Source organism: Pipistrellus kuhlii, unplaced genomic scaffold (assembly GCF_014108245.1).
Source record: "Pipistrellus kuhlii isolate mPipKuh1 unplaced genomic scaffold, mPipKuh1.p scaffold_m20_p_2, whole genome shotgun sequence".
NCBI classification, from domain to species: Eukaryota; Metazoa; Chordata; class Mammalia; order Chiroptera; family Vespertilionidae; genus Pipistrellus; species Pipistrellus kuhlii.
In genome coordinates, this window is record NW_023425515.1 from 169,950,620 (window position 1) to 169,968,943 (window position 18,324).

Below are 18,324 nucleotides of genomic sequence, written 5' to 3' on the forward strand. Positions count from 1 at the left end.
GCCCTTTACCTGAATTGAACCTGGGGACCCTTCAGTCCACAGGCTGATGCTCTATACATGGAGCCAAACTAGCTAGGACTCTATCAGTTCTTTACAAAGTAATAATTGAACCTTTCAACCATTAAATATTGCAGTCTTTTCCTATTTTGTCATTTGTCTTTTAATCTTGCTTATGCTGACTTGCTGACCAACTTTCACTTTTAGATAGTGAAAACTGTCAATATTTTCCTTTATAACTTCTAACTTTAGCTATAAAGTTAAAAAAGGCTTTCTCATCCTGACCAGGTAGCTCAATTGGTTAGAGTCTCATCACGATACATCAAGATCGCAGATTTGATCCTCAGACAGGACACATACAAGAATCAATTAATGAACTCATAAATAAGTGGAAACAATGAATTGATCCTTCTCTTCCCCTCAAATCAATAAGGCCGAGTGACACACTGTCATGCTGTTGGTCATGTTACTGCCCCATGCGTGCCGCCCCAGCTGGTCTGCGGCCTTGTCCTCTCCTCATGCTCCAGAGAAGATGGCGCTGGTCCAGAGAGGACAGGAACTGAACACCTCTGCAGGGAGAACTTAACTGTTTCTAGTCCAGGCCTCATGGCTCTGGGGTCCCTGCCTAGAGAATGGCTACCTCAAGACTCCCAAATCATATCCCACCTCACACACACACACACACAAAGACTCCCAAGTGCCGTATATGTGTGTTCATCACCATCCAGGCAGGGAACAGTAGTGAGCAGGCTGTGCCACATATAGTTCCTGCCAGGTAATATCCTGCCGGCTTCATTCCACCACCACTTGGGACATGTTAGCTCCTCTGTCCACACCACCACCCCCCCCCCCAGCTACCTATAAATCCAACTGTTTATCCTTCCAGAAAGTTCCTGGCATATGGTAGATAGGATTAAATGTTTGTTGATTAAATGAATCAATCAATCACTTCTACACACTTTTAGCACAGAGTGGCCTCTGTGGGTAATGTGCAATGGAAGGATGTAAAATTGGGAAGTAAAGTACACAGGAGAAATCCACACTGCCATCTGACTTAATCTGTCAGCTTCCTGCTTGTGGTTCTGCCTTGTCTTGCCAGCCCCGCCCAGCCCATAGCACTCCATCCTCTTCCCTTCCACTTTCCAGCCCCAGACTAATGGTTTCCTTTGGCTGCAGCCTCCTTTCCTCCACTTTACTGCAGCATTGTTCTGTGTGACTGTGATTCCTCCCCTAATTATTGTATAATTAGTTTTTATACCCACACCTGGAGTGCTACATAAATGTGTGTGCAACACATGTGGGAGTGTGAGAGAGAAGGGGAGAGAGGGGGCAATCTTGCAGAATCCTCCTCCATTCAGAAGTCCAGCTATCTCTTCTCAATTTGGGGAAGAGTTTCAGCAGCTTCACTGGGTGAGGAGGGGATAGTTCTCCCTCCCCCAGCAGAGTTTGCAACAGTTTATTCTGAATACAGATAATAATCACTACCATTCACCAAGTCCTACTATGTACTGCCAGGCACTTTACATCCATTGTTTCATTTAATCTGTTGACCTTAAAAAAGACAAAGAGGCAGTTATTTTACCAGCAAAATGTATTTTTTCTGAAACAGCAGAGGAATTTCAACTGAGGGCAGGCAAACTATGGCAGAATCATAGGCAAGTCCCAGCTGGGTTTGCTTTTATAGAGGAAAAAAGGAAGTTGGGAGGGGCTATTTTGGACTTACGTTTAGTGGAGTGTGGCAGCTTTTCTTTTTTAAATATATGTTTTTATTGATTTCAGAGAGGAAGAGAGAGATAGAAACTTCGATGAGAGAGAATCACCAATAGGCTGCCTCATGTATGCCCCCTACTGGACATCAAGCCTGCACCCCAGGCTTGTGTCCTTGAAGGGAATCGAACCTGGGACCCTTCAGTCCACATCCGGCACTCTATCTGCTGAACTAACTACCTAGGATTACCACTATGTCATTTTGAGGAAGTCACTAAACCTCTTTGATACTCAATTTACCCCACTTTAAAATAAGGATGAAAATAACAATGTACTGGGCTACTGTGGGGATTAAATGAAATACTTGAGATCAGGACTCATCAATAAAATAAAATTTTTAAAATGATGTCTCCTAACTAATTGGTTGATTAAGGAGTCTTGTCCAGCTTGCTGATTTGATTTGCGATACAAGCCATGCCAGCTGGGTTGTCTTCTCTTTTGATTGTAATGTATAAAACAAGGTGCAAAACTGCTATTCCTTTGAGTTTTCTCTCAAGATGATGCTTCCCACAGGTTGGCTCATATAACTCAAAAATATCTTTACAGGTGTGAAAGTTTCTTACATTGACACATATAAATGCAAGACACCTCAGCCTAAAAAGCAGGCTCTATTTTAAATTTCAAATCTGAAACTTGACAGCTGTGTGACTGTGGGCAAGCTGTTTTACCCTACTGAATCTGTCCAATCTGTAAAATAGACAGCGAATACTTCTCACAGGCTTTAAGTATTCTGGTAATATCAGTTATTCTTACCGAGATGATAATTACATTCCCCCAAAAATTAGAGCTGCAAATTTAAGATTTGTACTTTTTTTTTTTTTTTGGTATGTATACTACCCTATATACTTCAATAATGACTTACAAGAAGATTAAGAACATTCGCCATCCAGGGTTGTTATAAAGATTCGATAAAATCACGCTTATAAAGTCTAGCACAGTGCCTGGCACATAAATGCGTGGTTGGGGTGCCCAGGCCAGCAGGAACCACGGGCTCTCCAGTTCCTGGAGTCTCAGTTTGCCCCACCAGGTACCGGGCTCAGCTTAGTATATTCTGGGAACCCGGCCAACCAGACTGCAATGGAGAATGGAGCGCGCTGGATTAATGAATCCGGGAAGGTGACCTGACACCAGAGGGAAGCGGCACTCTGGACCCTCCTTCCTCCCGCAGGAGTGGGAGCGCGTCGCCGCGGCGCGCGGTGCATCCTGGGCCCGCAGAGGCGCCTGGCCCCGCCCCCGCCTCCCACGTGGCCACCGCGCAGGCTTCCCTCCCCGGCGGCGCCTTCTCCAAACCCGCGCGACCAATTGTGTCCCAGCTTCGGCCAGTCCGACCCTCCGCACCCGGAGGAGCCGATGGTGCGGCCTCCCAGCACTCCACCCCCAAGACCCCCCGCGGGAGGCTGGGGCGGGGCCCACTCCTGATCAGAGGTGCCCAGCCCTCGCCCCTTCTGGGCGGAGCTGGGTCGGACTGGGACCCGGCTCCTGCCTTCCCCTGAGGCGGACTTCCCCTGCAGCCCGCCAATCCCGGAAGCCGAGGCTCCTGGGATCGCTGGCTGTGCCAGGGCTGAGCCGCGATTTACCGCCTTCTTCACGCTCAGCGCTGGTGCGAGGGTGAGTTCTCCTGCGGAGGCCCCATCTTTCCTTACGGAGGAGCTGGCCTGACCCTTCACTCCGGAGTGGAGAGGTTCTGGAGGGGCCAGCCTTGGTTTCAGATGTGAACTCTTCCTCTTACAGCTCGCTGTGTGATCCTGAATAAGTTCTGTTTCTCTGGACCTCTCCATTTTCCACAGCGGTAAAATGAGTTCCTACATCAGAACTGTAGGGAGAATGAAATGAGATAAAGCTTTTTAAAGAGTTCAGCACATAGTAGATGCTCAGTAAGTTTTAGTTGCCATCTTCCATTCTGTTTGCTTACTAACACGATTTCCCCCCCAGGAGATCTGGCCTTTCTATGGAATTGTAGATATGCTTCTCAAAAGGAGCAGGAGGGGTTACAGTTTGCTTGCTGGGCACCTGCTTGGAGTTTGGGAAAGCCAGGGCATGCTTTTTGGTGGCCTGGAAGAATCTGAACCTTCACCAGATAAGGCTGTTATTAACTCTTCCCTTCAGTTTGACCAGACACAGGGCTGCAGGACCTACCTAGGCTGAGTCTTTATGGTTCTGATCAGGCGCCTGTTATTTTCCCCAAGGTCTCAGTTTTTTAGTTTTTTGTTTTTTGTTTTTGTGTGTGTGTGTGTGTGGTTTTGTTTGTTTGCTTGTTTTGTTTTGTGTGTGTGTGTGGTACAGGAGTAATCTCAATAGCATTCTCTCTGGAGCCATTTGGGATTTTATTGGGAAGTGAGGGGCAGAGATAGTAAAATTCTTTGATATTTTCCAGAGGTGATTCCTTTCAGGTTACCCAAGAAGGGAAAGGAAGAAGGCAGTGACTTTCTCAATTACCCAGCTGTCAAGTTGTCTCCCCTTTGCCTCTGTGTGTATGTGTTTAGTGTGTGTGTGTGTGTGTGTGTGTGTGTGTATATATATATATATATATATATATATATATATATATATATATATATATGGATGGGGCGGGCAGTCTAGGAGTGAGGGGATCAGACAGATGACAGGCTCTGACCTCAAGGAGTACCCAAGTTTGTGGGAAGAAACTTATATAAACAGACAACTGCAGCTGTGTGCACCAGCTGTCAGTACATGGAAGGAGCCAGAAGTTTAAAGTGCTAGCCGCAGGATGAGCAGCAATTAGCCAGGTAAGATTGGGACTTGGGGAAGGGAAGTGTGCAGAGGCCTGGAATCAAGTAACTGGTGGCTCACTCTGCAAACTCAGAAACATGGAGTCCGAAAAGAGGAGGAAAAATGAGGGCTGTCGGAGCCAGGTTATGAAGGGTATTCTAAGGAGTCTGGCTGGACTTTGTCCTGGGTAGGAGAGAGCTGCTGGAAGAGTTTGAACCTGGGAGTCACATGGTCAGATGAAGTGAGTGGATTGTGGGGAGAGGGGCCACACTGGAAGCAGAGATCCTTGGTTCAGGTAGGGGTGGTCAGAACTAGAGCAGTGGCAGTAGTGGTAACTATGGATAGACTGGAGAAAGATTTAAAAATGTATTTTTTAAAGGTTTTTTTTTCTCCCCCACATCAAGAAGTATGTGGAGTGTTGTTGTAGTTTTAGGTTTTACATAACAGTTTCGAGCAAATAATATCTTTCTTTATATATACAAATACTAATAGGTTTTTTTTTAACCCAGGCAAATAGACCAAATTTTGGTCACCATTACATATATATGCTGGCTTCTTAGAAGTACAGAAGATATACTCTCTTCCCTGTCACCTATCAAAATCATAATCTGGTAATATTAAAAATACTTCAAATGAACTGAAGTACTTTATTTAGATGGCTTTTAAAGACCCAGTGAATTAGCCGAAACCGGTTTGGCTCAATGGATAGAGCGTTGGCTTGGGGACCAAAAGGTCCCCGGTTCGATTTTGGTCAAGGGCATGTACCTTGGTTGCGGGCATATCCCCAGTAGGGGGTGTGCAAGAGGCAGCTGATCGATGACTCTCTCTCATCGATGTTTCTAACTCTCTATCTCTCTCCCTTCCTCTCTGTCCAAAATCAATAAAATATATTTTTTAAAAAATTAAAAAAAATAAAGACCCAGTGAATTAAATGAGATAAAGGTTTTAAAGAGTTTGGTATATGCCCTGACCAATTTGGCTCAGTGGATAGAGCATCAGCCTATGGATTCAAGGGTTCCAGGTTCGATTCCAGTCAAGGGCATGTGTCTTGGTTGCGGGCACATCCCCATTGGGGGTGTACAGGAGGAAGCTGATCCATGTTTCTCTCTATCTCTCTCCCTTCCTCTCTGTAAAAAACCAATAAAATATATTATTTAAAAAAAGAAGTAAAATTAAGCCCTAACCAGTTTGGCTCAGTGGCTAGGGTGTTGGCCTGCAGACTGAAGGGTCCCAGGTTTGATTCCGATCAAGAGCATGTACCTTGGTTGCAGGCATATCCTCAGTAGGGGGTGAGCAGGAGGCAGCTGGTTGATGTTTCTAACTCTCTGTACCTCTCCCTTCCTTTCTGTAAAAAAATCAATAAAATATATATATATATATATATATATATATATTATTTTTTTTTTAAAGAGTTTGGTGTACATATTAGATGCTCAGTAAATTTTAATTGCCATCTTCCATTTTGTTTGCTCACTAACACGATTTTTTCCAGGAGATCTAGCCTTTCTATGAAATTGTAGACATGCTTCTCAAAAGTAGCATGTTTTCTGGTTTGTTTTCTCACTAGGGCCCTGAGTCCCTGTTGAGAAAAAAATACACAAAAAGATCATAGGTAAGGCACTTTGTAAAGTGCTTTAGATATAGTATCTCTTCACAAGATGGGGCTGAAATTCAAACCCAGGTCTGTGGAACCCCAGACCTTGAATTGCTTCCTCTGTTCTCTGCTGCTGGATGTGACAAGTACAGTTTGGGCATGTTGAGTCTCAGATACCTGTAGGACACACCTGTGGCGATGAACAGAGGGAATTGAATATACAGAACTAGGGTGGGGAAAATGAGTACTTAAGTTGATAGGTGAAGACATGAGAAGAAGATTGAGGACAGAATCTCGAGGTACACCAACATTGATGGGAGGCTGAGGAAAGGCCCATAAATGGAACACTCATCCAAATGCTGCTTCCTCTTTTCCCTGTGTTTTCTAGGTCCCCACATCCAGCCAGCAACTGTAGAGCCCTCCTTTGAGAAGAGAAGACTGAACCCCAGTGTGAAAGAACGTAAGTTCCAATAAAACCTGACTTCCGATGCTACCACCCTCTTCCACATCTCCTCATGCATTCACAGCTTTTTCTCTTACATTTAGAACCTCTCCCAATATAACATGAGGGTTTCTGAGTGCTGCCGAGGTCCAGTGAGGCAATTCCTGGCAAGCTCAGAGCCTGTTAATACAGGGCTAGGCTGGAAAGCTATTGCCTCAGGCAGAAGATGAGGAAGTCAAGAACTGGAAGAGGACGACATCCGGTCCTAGAGAAAAACATCTTTCTTCTGCTGGCGCCTCTCCGCTTACTTCTTTGTAGCTCTTGCTCTTTGCAGATCTTTGTTAGGTCTTCGTGCCTCCATGATCTCCCTCCACTACACTCCCGAGCCTCTCAGGCCTTTTGGTTTTCAGTTTCACCAACAGAAGAAAGGGAGAAACAAGCATCAAGTTTCTTCTTCCTTTTACCCTTATGCATGGATTTTGTTCAAGCTCTCAGCCCAGTTGTAATTTCAGAGCCCTCCCCTGTGTGCTGGGAAATCTTAGCGAGGCCACCAGGTCATTTGTTTGGGGATCAAGCCCAGGAAATCAGCCACAGACTGATGTTAAATGGAAAGATAGTTCCTCCAGACATACTTGCCTGATCCCTGGAAAGTTTGGTATCAGAGAATTGCTCTCAGCAATCTTTGGTTTGCTTCCCAGATTGACCGTTTTTGTTTTAGCAGAAAGAAGTGCTGGTCTCCAGACTGCTCCCCGGAACCGGTGGTGGTGGGAGCTGCTTCCCCGCCGGGCCCCGTGGGGGCGGACCCCGTCCAGCAGCGGCGGGAGGCCGGAGCGGCGGGGGTGAACTCCGTCCGGAAGCCCCGGGTTCGCGGTCATGGCTCTGTCTGCTGGCGTCCTGCTCCGCGGTCGCCTGGGCCAAATGGGGGCGCTGGGAGCGGCCGGGCTCTCGTTCGGGGCCTTTCGGAGCAGTGGCACGAGGGCCAGCAGAGAGAAGAGATTCCATCTTCCAGAGGTCACCACTGTCTGCCTCCCCACGTGTCCCCATCCTCAGTCATCATTTTTTTAATGTATAGTGACACATTAGTTATCTAGGTCTTCATAGTGACTGTGGTCTAAATCTGACTTCATTCCCATTGACTTAAAATTTGAACCTTAGTGTTGTTATTTTTTTTTTAATATATTTTTTATTGATTTTATACAGAGAGGAAGGGAGAGAGAGAGAGAGTTAGAAACATCGATGAGAGAGAGTCATCGATCAGCTGCCTCTTGCACACCCCCTACTGGGGATATGCCCTCAACCAAGGTACATGCCCTTGACCGGAATCGAACCCGGGAGGATGCTCTCTCCATTGAGCCAAACCGGTCCCGGCCTTAGTGTTGTTCTTACTGAAAATTGTCTTTGAGTGTGATAAACTCTCCACTGAAAGATATTTACTGTTTGAAGTTAACAGATTTTAGTGTCAATTTCTGAGTTATATAAAGCCTTAAATGAAAGATGAAATTTTTTTAAATGTTTTTGAATAATTAGATACCTTCAATAATGGATATGTAAATATGGCTTTAGTGGAGGGTTGTTTTTTTTTTAATTTTTAGTATATATTTTATTTATCTTAAGGCATTTTCTAATAAGACTCCCTGATTCTTTATTCAACTATGTTGAGTATACTGATGAACCTATAAAAGGAATTATTCATTGCTGTTAAAAAAAAAAAAAATAGTGGTCTCCAAAACTGGTTGTGCTAGACGGTCTGTAAAATTCTTCCCGAGGCAGAAGTATTAGGAAAGACAATTTTGGTGTGTAGGTTGTACACACAACTTCCCTTATTACCTGCTTTACCGTAATCTTTTTTAAAAACAAATGTTTTTATTGCCCTTGCTGGTTTGGCTCAGTGGATAGAACGTCAGCCTGTGGACTAAAGGGTCCTAGGTTTGATTCTGGTCAAGGGTACATGCCAGCGTTGTGGGCTCAATCCCCAGTAGGAGATGTACAGGAGGCAGCCAATCAATGATTCTCTCTCATTGATGTTTCTCTCTCTCTCCCCTTTTCCTTCCTCTCTGAAATCAATAAAAATATAGTTTAAAATGACCACTTAAGTTGACACATTTCAATTTAAAATATTGTAAACAAGAATCTTAAAAGTTAACTGATATAAGCTCATACAAAGAAGAAATTTTACACTTATAGAGAAGTGCCTATATTTTAATTTTTTTCTTGCTTTTTAAAAATTTTTTATTGATATCAGAGAGGAAGGGAGAAAGAGAGAGAGATAGAAACATCTATGATGAGAGAATAATCGATTTGCTGCCTCCTGCACGCCCCCTACCAGCCTGCAACCTGGGCGTGTGCCCCGAACAAAAATTGAACTAGGGAACTCTTGGTTCATGGGTCAACACTTAACCTCCAAGCCACACCAGCTGGGCAATGATAATATTCTTGATGTCCTTTCAGAACTTGGAAACGAAGGTTATATTTAAAAGGTATTGCTGACAATGAAATCAATCCTGAGAGAGTGATACTTGTAGTACTGATGAGTTCAAATGAGAAGCTTTCTACCTTACTTACTTTGGGAGTGAGCATTCTTTCTCCTTCCCCTTTCACTTGGATAACTCCTGTTCATTAAGACTTGACTCAGCACCTCCAAGAAGCCATCCTGGCCAGCGCACTCTTTTTTTTTTACAGCACTTGTGCAGATTTTGGTCATATTTCGGATATAATGCACCCATATCGTCTGCCCTCTACCAGACCATAAGCTCTTAGAGGGCAGTGACTCTTATTTGAATATCTGAGTCTAGCACAAGGCCCAGAATATTCATCATTTGCTGACTGAATGAGTATTCCTCCTAGAGCCATGTGGAAACTTCTAATTTTCAAAGCTCTCAAAAGAGTTTGCTCCAATCACCCACCTGCTTTTATTCAGTTGGAAATTTTAAAGAAAATATATTTTTTAAGAGAAGAAGGGAGAGGGATAGAGAGGTAGAAACATCGATCAACTGCCCTCTGCATACCTCTCACTGTCTCCATGACTGGAATCGAACCCAGGTCCCTTCAGTCCACAGGCCAATGCTCTATCCTCGGGTTAGGGCTGGAAATTTTCTTGCATTTGAAATTTCTTGCTGTTGGCTACACTGAATTACACAGTAATTCACCTTACTGGAAAGACTTTCCCTTGACTCCAGGGAAAATCAAACTCATTGTTAAAAGCCAATGTCAATATTCCCTGGTTCTTGCTCTACAGGAGTTACTTGCTTTCTGCAGCACATTGTATGTATGTTGTCTACTGTCAACATATATATTTTATAGGTCTGTGTTTACCTGCCTTTTTTCATTAGTTCTTGGATCCTTGGCTCTGCCAGCTTAGCTGTTGATTTGGGGCAAATAACTTGATCTCTCTATGCCTGTTTCTTCATCTACAAAATATTATACTTGCGAGTGCCCACTCAGGCCTAGCAGCATGGTGTATCAGACCTCTGAGAGGAACTCAGAGTCTCTGTAGTTCTGACAAACTCCTGGGAATGTTCATTTCAACCTCAGAGAAGTAACCCTTTCCTGAGCCTATTCTGTCGCCCTGTCTCACATTTACTCCTAATGGTCTTTGCCTGTCTTACTGGCTTGGGACCTTATGTAGTCAAGACTAGGCACTTCTGGGGAGGCACCTGCCTTTGTTTTTAGGTATTAGAGCTCTTTAACACAGACCTTTAGCCGGGGAAAGGAAGGGCAGCCAGGCTGGTGGTCTGGTTAATGTTTGTCCAGGAGCTACTGACTTTGGTTGCTTCTGGGCATATGCACACAATCACAAGTTTGTTCTCATCACCTCTGTGCCTTGTCACCCACGATTGACTGGAGTCTTGAAGCCCAAGCAGCACTGATCCCCACAGCATTCTCTTCCCATTTCTGTTTCAGGAGGCAATGGCAGCTTCCAGTCTCCTCCTGCACACTGGGCAGAAGATGCCCCTGATTGGACTGGGCACCTGGAAGAGCAATCCTGGCCAGGTGAGGGATGGGGCAAGGGGAGGAGGGCTTCTTGTACCGCTGCTAGGGAAAAGGCAGTATTTGGGAGAGAGTCCCTGCATTTTCCCTAGCAGCCCCATCCCTGTACTCCACTTACAGTGGGATGAGGCTGGAGGGCAGTGGGAAAAACAAGTGAACAAGGGCCTGGTAACATGTCCTTAGCCTACCCAGCTGACTCAGAGGAGGGGCTGAGAAGGTCAGCAGGGCAAAGGTCATAGGAAAGAACCCTTTCCCTAACTGGATCGACACTGAATCCTTTGAAAGATGTGGGACCCCTCTGTATCTAACCCATTGCTGACCCCTAATATGTCATCACCCTGTGCTGTGAACTGATCATCACTGGGCTCGTTGAGAGTTGGGCCTGTCTCATTCCAGAGATAGTCACACAGAAGGTATCAGTCAGAGTTTAAAGAATAACTAGATCAAGACCAAGGGTTAACAAACTGTTTTTGTTAATCCTCACCTGAGGATATATATTTTTTAAAATATATTTTTATTGATTTCAGAGAGGGAGAGAGAGCTAGAAACATCAATGATGAGAGAGAATCACCAATCGGCTGCCTCCTGCATGCCCATACACTGGGGATTGAACCCACAACCTCGGCATGTGCTCTTGGCCGGAATTGAACCTGGGACCTTTCAGTCTTCAGGCTGATGTTCTATCCACTGAAACAACCCTGCTAGGGATATTTTTCCATTGATTTTCAGAGAGAAGGTGGGAGGGGAAGACATAGAGAAAAACATCAATGTGAGAGAGACACATCAATTGGTTTCCTCCTACATGCAACCCTACCAAGGCTGGGGAGCTAAACTGGCTAGGGTGCAAACTTTTTCTTTAAAAAAGAAAAATATATAGCTGAAGCCGGTTTGGCTCAGTGGATAGAGCGTTGATCTGCGGACTGAGGGGTCCTGGGTTTGATTCTGGTCAAGGGCATGTACCTTGGTTGTGGGCACATCCCAAGTAGGGGGTGTGCAAGAGGCAGCTGATCGTAATTCTCTCTCATTGATGTTTCTAACTCTATCCCTCTCTCTTCCTCTCTGTAAAAAATCAATAAAATATATATTTAAAAAATATTTATTTATTACTGATTTCAGAGAGTCAGGTGGTTAACAATTTAGATATTGCTGGACAGATTGCAAAATGGAGGTGATTATGTACTTATGTGACCATTTAAAAATATAAAAACAGTTCATAGCTCAGGGCTGAAAAATACCAAAAGGCAGCTATGAGCTGGAGTTTATTGACCCCTGATGTAAACCCTTCCAGCCTGGGGGTCCTGGGAATGGAGACCCACTTTCCTAGGATCGAAAGCTAGAAATTCAGCACCCACCTAGTGTTGGGCTTCTCCCCAGCGCTATGCCATTGTTCCTTGGGCATCTGAATCAGAGTTTGGAGAAGTTTGGGGATTAAGTTTGGGAGGGGCTCAGGCAGCGAGAACAGCCTCTTTGTGGGATTTTGGCTAGTGTTTGTGGTGTGGTTGGATGACTGCCTTTTTCCCCTTTGATTTCCTTCCTACAGCTGCCTAGGACTGCGGAGCTGGGGTCTTTGTGCTCCAGGCAGGCACTGAAATGGCAGGACAAGTCCAGTAGCTAGATGAAGGCAAGGGGTGGAGGTCAGAGACAGGGCCAACAAGGAGGCGGGCAGAATGAAGCAGCAGGGGTAGGGACAGGGGCTGGGGAATATGTCTGAGTAGTAAGAGCTGCACCCAGATGGGAATCTGAATGCCAAGGGCGTGGCATCTGTTTCTGCCTCTGATGCCATTTTTCTAGTCAAGTTTTTAGCAAGCCAAAACAGGTTTGGCTCAGATAGGGCTTCTGCCTGTGGACTGAAAGGTCCCAGTTTGATTCCGGTCAAGGACATGTACCTTGGTTGCGGGCACATCCCTGGTGGGGGGTGTGCAGGAGGCACCTGGTCAATGTCTCTCTCATCAGTGTTTCTGGCTCTCAATCCCTCTCCCTTCCTCTCTGTAAGAAATCAATAAAATATATATTTTTTAAAAAGTTTTTAGCAAATTGCCGGGACCGGTTTGGCTCAGTGGATAGAGCGTCGGCCTGCGGACTGAAAGGTCCCGGGTTCGATTCCGGTCAAGGGCATGTACCTTGGTTGCGGGTACATCCCTAGTAGGGAGTGTGCAAGAGGCAGCTGATCGATGATTCTCTCGCATCGATGTTTCTAACTCTCTATCCCTCTCTCTTCCTCTCTGTGAAAAATCAATAAAAATATATTTAAAAAAAAGTTTTTAGCAAATTAACTGAACCTGGCTTCCTACTTGATATCTGCTTTTTTTCTCTTCTAAAAGGAGGCTCTGGGCCTAGCTTCCATCTCACGTCTTTATTTCCTTAATTTTCTTCCCCCTCACCTCGTTTGCTTGCCTGATTCCCCCAGAGTGTGCTTGGTTATATGGTTCCCTGAGGGTCTCTCTCACAATGGCCTTGGCCAAGGCATATATACCTGTGAATCGTGTTTCCCTAACCAGTTCCTCAGGGTAGGGAACCTGCCTCCATAACCTATACTTTTTTAAAATTAATTTTTTACAGAGAGGAAGGGACGAAGATAAAGACTTAGAAACATCGATGAGAGAGAAACACTGATCAGCTGCCTCCTGCATACCCCCCACTGGGGATGTGCCCGCAACCAAGGCACATGCCCTTGACCGGAACTGAACCCGGGCCCCCCCCCAACCAGCCCGCAGACCGATGCTCTATCCACTGAGCCAAACCGGCTTCCGCATGACCTATACTTCTGCCCTCGGTCAATGTATTCGTCTTCCGAGCTTGTAGCTGGGAACACGTTGTTAGTTTTCTGCTGGGCACTGCTGAGATTGTTGGGTAGGAAGGAGCCTTGGAGGTTAGTGGGATGGGGACAAAGGGATTGTTGTTTCTGGTCCCTTCCCCTAGACTAGAACCATCTTCCATCGTCTCTCCCCCACTGCATGGGTGACTGCAGTGGTATGTTCCTGCCTCCTCCTGCCACCAGTGACCCTCCATAGGGCAGCTTCTGGCCCAGGCCAACAGCTGAATCCCTCTGCTTCTGTCACCTGGCAGGTAAAAGCAGCTGTGAAGCATGCCCTGAGTGTGGGCTACCGCCACATTGATTGTGCTGCCATCTACGGCAACGAGACTGAAATCGGGGAAGCCTTGAAGGAGACTGTGGGGCCCGGCAAGGTGAGGACTGGGGCTGCCTAGGGATGGGATGAGAGATCTAAGAGGCAGGGGGTTAGGGGAGGATTGGGGCCTGGCTGGAGGGGTCTGGCATCAGCTCCCTTCTAATTCCTCTCCCAGAGGTGAGGGGGGTAAGACTGGATGCCCATTGGCTCTTCTCATTATGGGCCCTGCCCCCTGCACCAGGCGCTGTCCCGGGAGGAGCTGTTTGTGACTTCCAAGCTGTGGAACACTAAGCACCACCCCGAGGATGTGGAGCCTGCCCTCCGGAAGACACTGGCCGACCTCCAGCTGGAGTATTTGGACCTGTACCTGATACACTGGCCTTATGCCTTTGAGTGAGCTTTGCCAGTGTCTTTATCCAGGGAATTAGAGGGTGGGGGAGTCAGTCGTGTTAGTAACTTACCGTAAGTCACAGGAGCGGAGCAGGATAGGAACACTGTCTGTGTGGCAAGCTGAGGAACTTGGCATGGGAACTCGGCCCTTTCTGTTATAGCAGCCAGGAGTGTAGCTACAGAAAAAGAAGTGCGCTTCACGTGGGTTCTATCTTAGGGTGTGAACGTAGTGGTTCTACTGCTCCTGTATTCGTTCAGGTAAGCTACTAGCTTCTGCTGAACCAGGCCCAGGTTGAAGTAAATAATAAGTTCTAGCTGAAACTGGTTTGACTCAATGGATAGGGCTTCTGCCTGTGGACTGAAAGGTGCGGGCACATCCCCAGTAGGGGTTTTGCAGGAGGCAGCTGACAAATGTTTCTCTCTCATCGATGTTTCTAGCTTCTGTTCCTCTCTTCCTCTCTGTAAAAAAAATCAATAAAATATATATTTTAAAAAATAATAATAATAAATTCTAGCCGAGGGTGTGAGAGGAGCCTACCTTCTGCTCTGGGCCCTGTGCCAGAAGAAGGCTGCAAGAGCATGTAACTCTTTGAGAAGGAAGGCAATACAGAAGGAAGCCTTCCCAGAGAAGAGGAGGTATAATCTGCCCCTGGGAAGAAGAGGAGGGGAAAAGGCCATTCCATATACTAAACACCTGGGTCATGATCTGGAAGGGTGTAAAGCCATGCTTGTTTCTCAGTCTTGGACCTTTCCCCTTTCGGGGCTTGGAGTTTAGGACATAGAGTGGCTGGGTGGGCAGGTAAGGCAGAAGCCTAGCATTTGTCCCCAGTCTTGAGAGGCTGTCTTTCACTCAGGCGGGGAGATGACCCTTTCCCTAAGAATGCTGATGGGACTGTCCGCTATGACTTCATTGACTACAAGGAGACCTGGAAGGCTCTGGAGGCACTGGTGGCTAAGGGGCTGGTGCGGGCGCTGGGCCTGTCCAACTTCAGCAGTCGGCAGATTGATGATCTTCTCAGTGTGGCCTCTGTGCGCCCAGCTGTCCTGCAGGTGAGCACAGCATAGCAGGTCAGTTGTTTGGGGGTGAGGTGTATGTGCAAGAGCATGAGTGAGCAGATGATGGGTCTACTTCATGGAGATGGCTAGCAAGTTGTCAGAAATGTTGGTGTAGACTTCCTCTACATAAAGAAGGACATCGAAGTGTGGGACAAGAATGAAATGGACAGTGGGAAACAGTGATAAGAGGATTGAAGGGCCCGGTGTGCGTGGCTCAGTGATTGAGCATCGATCTATGAACCAGGAGGTCATGGTTCACTTCCTGGTCAGGGCACATGCCCAGGTTATGGGCTCCATTCTCAGTGTGGGGCATGCAGGAGGCAGCCGTTCCATGACTCTCATCATGAATGTTTCTCTCCCACCCCCTTCCTCTCTCTAAAATCAATAAAAACATATGTATATTAAGAAAAATGAAAAGTTCTTAAGGGAAGTAGGGTGGGGTCAGCAGGTTGGTCCGGATGGCACAGCTAGGCAAGCTGGATGTTGCCACCCCGTGGTGATGGGTTATTTCTTGGCTCAGGTGGAATGCCACCCATATCTGGCTCAGCACGAGCTGATTGCTCACTGCCAAGCACGCGGCCTGGAGGTGACTGCTTACAGCCCTCTGGGCTCCTCTGATCGTGCGTGGCGTGATCCTAAGGAGCCTGTCCTGCTTGAGGATCCAGTGGTCCTGGCACTGGCTAAAAAGTATGGCCGGTCTCCAGCCCAGATCTTGCTCAGGTGAGGGCAATCTTGGGGAAAGAAGGCTAGATCAGAGAAAGGGCTCTTGGGGTGGGAGGTAAGGGTTTAGGGGTTCCTTATCCAAGTGCCTGGATGAGGCTAAGACTCTTGCCATGTGATCTGGGAGAGGCCACTCTGAATCATGCTACCCATTCCAGGGGGGGCTCAGGAGCGTAAAGAAAAGGCTGTATGGAAGACAAGACAATGCTTATGAGTACTGACTCCTCTTTCTCGTCTACCTTAATCCCCCACCGCAGGTGGCAGGTCCAACGAAAAGTGATCTGCATCCCTAAGAGTGTCACGCCTTCCCGGATCCTTGAGAACATCCAGGTACTTGGCGATGGGTCCTGTCTTTAGGCCATTGGGACACAATCTGGCCCCAACTCTGCCAGGCTAAGAAGACAGTGTTCTAGAGCCCCGACTTTCACTCACAAAGCTGGCTTTCCTGACCTCTTCTACCCATCCCCAGGTTTTTGACTTCACCTTTACTCCAGAAGAGATGAAGCAGCTGGATTCCCTGAATAAAAATTGGCGATACATCGTGCCCATGCTTACAGTGAGTATATTTCACACCCCCAGAGTCGGTGAATGTTAGATTTGGATTCTGACCCAAGCCTGGCCTCAATATTGCTTATCAGAGAGAGGAAGAATGGTGTTGTTGGTAGGATTTCTGCCCTGGACATAATGGGCTCTTTTTATTCAGGGAGGAAATAGTGGATCAGGGATAAGAAGTATAACAAGTAAGTCCCAGTCTTACTTTCCTATATCTTGTAAGCTAGATGTTATTTAACTTCTCCAAGCCTAAGCTTCCTATTTTTAAAATGATTCTAGTTCCTGACATATAGAAAAATCTTAGTAAATGATATAAATGAGGGGAGCCTAGAAGGCATTCTCAGCCTTCTCAGAGGGGTTGAAGTTGGGTTGCAGCCTACTGTACATAAGGAAATAACTAGTTCCTTCCCAGCTGAGACTGCAAACTTTATGTTCCAGGCTATGGGATTGCTGTTGACCCTGTTGCATTCTATGAGGCTGGGGCCTTGTTGTTGCCATTTGGCATCACGCTGTACACAAGGGAGGCTCAGGAAGTTTTGGGAAATGATGCCCTGCGTCATTGAAATATTAACCTCTAATAAGGTCATGTGTCTGTCTCTTTTCCAGGTGGATGGGAAGAAGGTCCCAAGAGACGCAGGACACCCTCTGTACCCCTTTAATGACCCGTACTGAAACCACAGCTTCCTTTCCATCTCTCCAGCTGTGAGGCACTGCCACCCCCAGGAAGATTTAATAAACCCATTGAAACATCTACACTGCTCATTGTGTTGTTTGGCTGGTAGGGCCTGGGATGGAACCGTTTCCCTTGGGGATACTGGGTACTACCTTCCCGGAGCCCAAATTCCCTTATCATTCTTCATTCTGGAGGAATCAAAATGGAGCTGAATTCAATTTGTGCTTTTCTGAACTGGTCCGCCATCTACTGGCAGCTCTGAGCACCACATGCTGCTACCCCATGGCCCCCAGCTTTCTTACTGAGAATCCATAAAATTGGTCACCTCAGTATTGGTAACAAGGCAGGGAGAGTTCTGTGCATTGCTGAGCCTGATCTTGAGTTCCCACCTCATTCCCTACTTGGCCAGTGCCGAGGCTTAGGAATATGAAGAGCCTACTTAACAGCTTGCAAAATCATGGAAAGGTGTTTGGGCTTTTTCTGTCACACAGAACAATCTGTATGCATAGGCGATCAAAGGGGGCAGAGTCAGCCCCAAAGCTTGTCACTATGCACCTAATGTCCTATTGTACGTACTTAATAGTCCCATTAAAGGGCACTGAAATTTTTTGGAGGCTTTTGTGAAAATCCCTGTAGCCCTAGCTAGTTTGGCTCAGTGCATATAGCCTTGGCCTGTGGATTGAAGGGTCCCAGGTTCGATTCCAGTCAAGGGCATGTATCTTAGTTGCAGACTTGATCTGCAATTGGGGCATGCAGGAGGCAAATGATTGATGTTTCTCTCTTATCAATGATTTTATGACTATCCCTCTCCCCCCCTCTCTAAAATAAAAATATATTTAAAGTTCTAGCTGGTTTTGCTTAGTAGATAGAGCATTGGCCTGTGGACTGAAGAGTCCCAGGTTCGATTCCAGTCAAGGGCACATGCCTGGTTTGTGCACTTGATCCCCAGTAGGGGCTGTGCAGGAAGCAGCTGATCAATGATTCTCATCATTGGTGTTTCTCTCCCTCTCCCTTCCTTTCTGAAATCAATTAAAATATATATATTAAAAAGAAAAGAAAATCTCTATAAACTCGTCACACAAAACTCAGTTTGTTTGTTTTTCTTTTTTCTTTTTCTTTTTACAAAACTCATTTTTACAACTCTGCTCTTCACTGAATAATTATTGGGTACTTATGTGGTTTAGGCACAATGCTAGACCCTGGGGATATAGCTATAACCAAGACACATAGGTCCCTGTAGTCTACTTCAGAAAAGACTAAAGTAATTGCATAATTAGTTTAATTACAG

At 46.2% G+C, this 18,324-nt stretch overlaps 1 protein-coding gene across 3 annotated transcripts; it reads left to right on the top strand.

The window, feature by feature from the left end:
- Positions 1 to 3,095: 3,095 nt before the first annotated feature.
- AKR1A1 (aldo-keto reductase family 1 member A1) lies at positions 3,096 to 17,116 on the top strand. 3 transcript variants are annotated; one of them, XM_036446602.2, is made up of 10 exons: positions 3,099 to 3,372; positions 6,477 to 6,548; positions 10,431 to 10,520; positions 13,584 to 13,703; positions 13,887 to 14,038; positions 14,890 to 15,085; positions 15,612 to 15,811; positions 16,069 to 16,141; positions 16,281 to 16,367; positions 16,970 to 17,116. In XM_036446602.2, exons 3-10 carry the CDS (start codon positions 10,437 to 10,439, stop codon positions 17,033 to 17,035), a joined length of 978 nt encoding a protein of 325 aa, XP_036302495.1. In that variant the 5' UTR covers positions 3,099 to 3,372; positions 6,477 to 6,548; positions 10,431 to 10,436; the 3' UTR covers positions 17,036 to 17,116. The 3 variants fall into 3 exon arrangements, with proteins under 3 accessions (XP_045440737.1, XP_036302495.1, XP_036302497.1); XM_036446604.2 differs by lacking the exon at positions 3,099 to 3,372 and adding an exon at positions 4,388 to 4,511; XM_045584781.1 differs by lacking the exon at positions 6,477 to 6,548 and having other exon boundaries at positions 3,096 to 3,372.
- Positions 17,117 to 18,324: the final 1,208 nt, after the last annotated feature.